Source organism: Mycetomoellerius zeteki, unplaced genomic scaffold, assembly GCF_001594055.1.
Source record: "Mycetomoellerius zeteki isolate Tzet28-1 unplaced genomic scaffold, Tzet1.0 scaffold632, whole genome shotgun sequence".
Classification (NCBI taxonomy): domain Eukaryota; kingdom Metazoa; phylum Arthropoda; class Insecta; order Hymenoptera; family Formicidae; genus Mycetomoellerius; species Mycetomoellerius zeteki.
The window spans coordinates 2497-3429 of record NW_017257646.1 but is presented as its reverse complement, the minus strand read 5'-3'; the positions used below and the strand labels follow the sequence as shown (position 1 = coordinate 3429).

The following is a 933-nucleotide window of genomic DNA, read 5'->3' as shown; positions in this document are numbered from 1 at the left end:
TTCTAAAGATAATGTTTTAGAAATATATTTGTCTTACCATACGATTGAATTCTGACATGAGTGCAATTTATGCAACCGATAACACGAATAAATTTAGCTGTTTCAAAAAATTCTCGTTGGCTTACACGAATTTCTTCTGGAGATATGGGAAGTTTTATAAATTCATCTCTTAACGCAGCAATAGCAGGAGATACTCGGTGAATTATATCGTGTGCACTTACTTCACTAATTGCACAAAAATCACCAATAGTTTTTAAAAAAGATCCAGTGGCATAAAATCTGGGAGCAACCATCAATTGGATTGCAGGTGGAATAGCATTGTTACTGTTAAAAATACATAAACATATACATTTTCAGTCTTTACTATATATATTTTTATATGTTAACTGTACATACCGATCGGTATTATGTTGTATTTCAGCTTGAATTCTTTCTAATAACATCATGAAATTGTGTCTGGATATTACAAATCTTTTTTTGAAGTCAACTGTATCAAAAATATTTAAGTAATTAATACGTGGTCTGATCGAACGTGGTCTTCGTCGATTTTCTTGAAGATTTTCATCTTCGTCAATTAATTCGTCATCTTGAAATAAGATATTAATAATTCTATCCATTTTAATTATTACACGATTTTTATTTCTTTTTATTATTAGATATTATAGATTCTCGTCCGATAGAACTACACAAAAGAGGTTATAGAAAAGAACAAGAAATTTCCCTCTCTGTTCCTAGTACGAAATGTTTCATTTGTCAGTGTTGGCAACACTTTAATCAACGATTAAATTAATCGAAGTTTGGTCGAAGTGGCCCTTAGTATTGTTGGTGGGACTTCCGTCACGGGAGTTCCGTTAAGGTGTCTTTACATAGGAACGTCAAGCGTCGAGCGTCAGAGCATGTGCATTGATATATTAAATAATTTTACTGATTGTG

The 933-nt window shown here is 31.9% G+C and overlaps 1 protein-coding gene across 1 annotated transcript in view; it reads right to left on the bottom strand.

Annotated features, from left to right (window-relative positions):
* The window catches only part of LOC108728694 (putative nuclease HARBI1), a 3000-nt gene extending 2287 nt beyond the window's left edge, over window positions 1-713 (bottom strand). The window contains exons 1-2 of the mRNA XM_018457415.1: window positions 397-713; window positions 38-324 (exon numbers count right to left, since the gene is read on the bottom strand). Coding sequence (XP_018312917.1) covers window positions 38-324; window positions 397-617 — 508 coding nt within the window. The 5' untranslated portion in view covers window positions 618-713. The remainder of the gene's footprint in view (window positions 1-37; window positions 325-396) is intronic.
* Window positions 714-933: the final 220 nt, after the last annotated feature.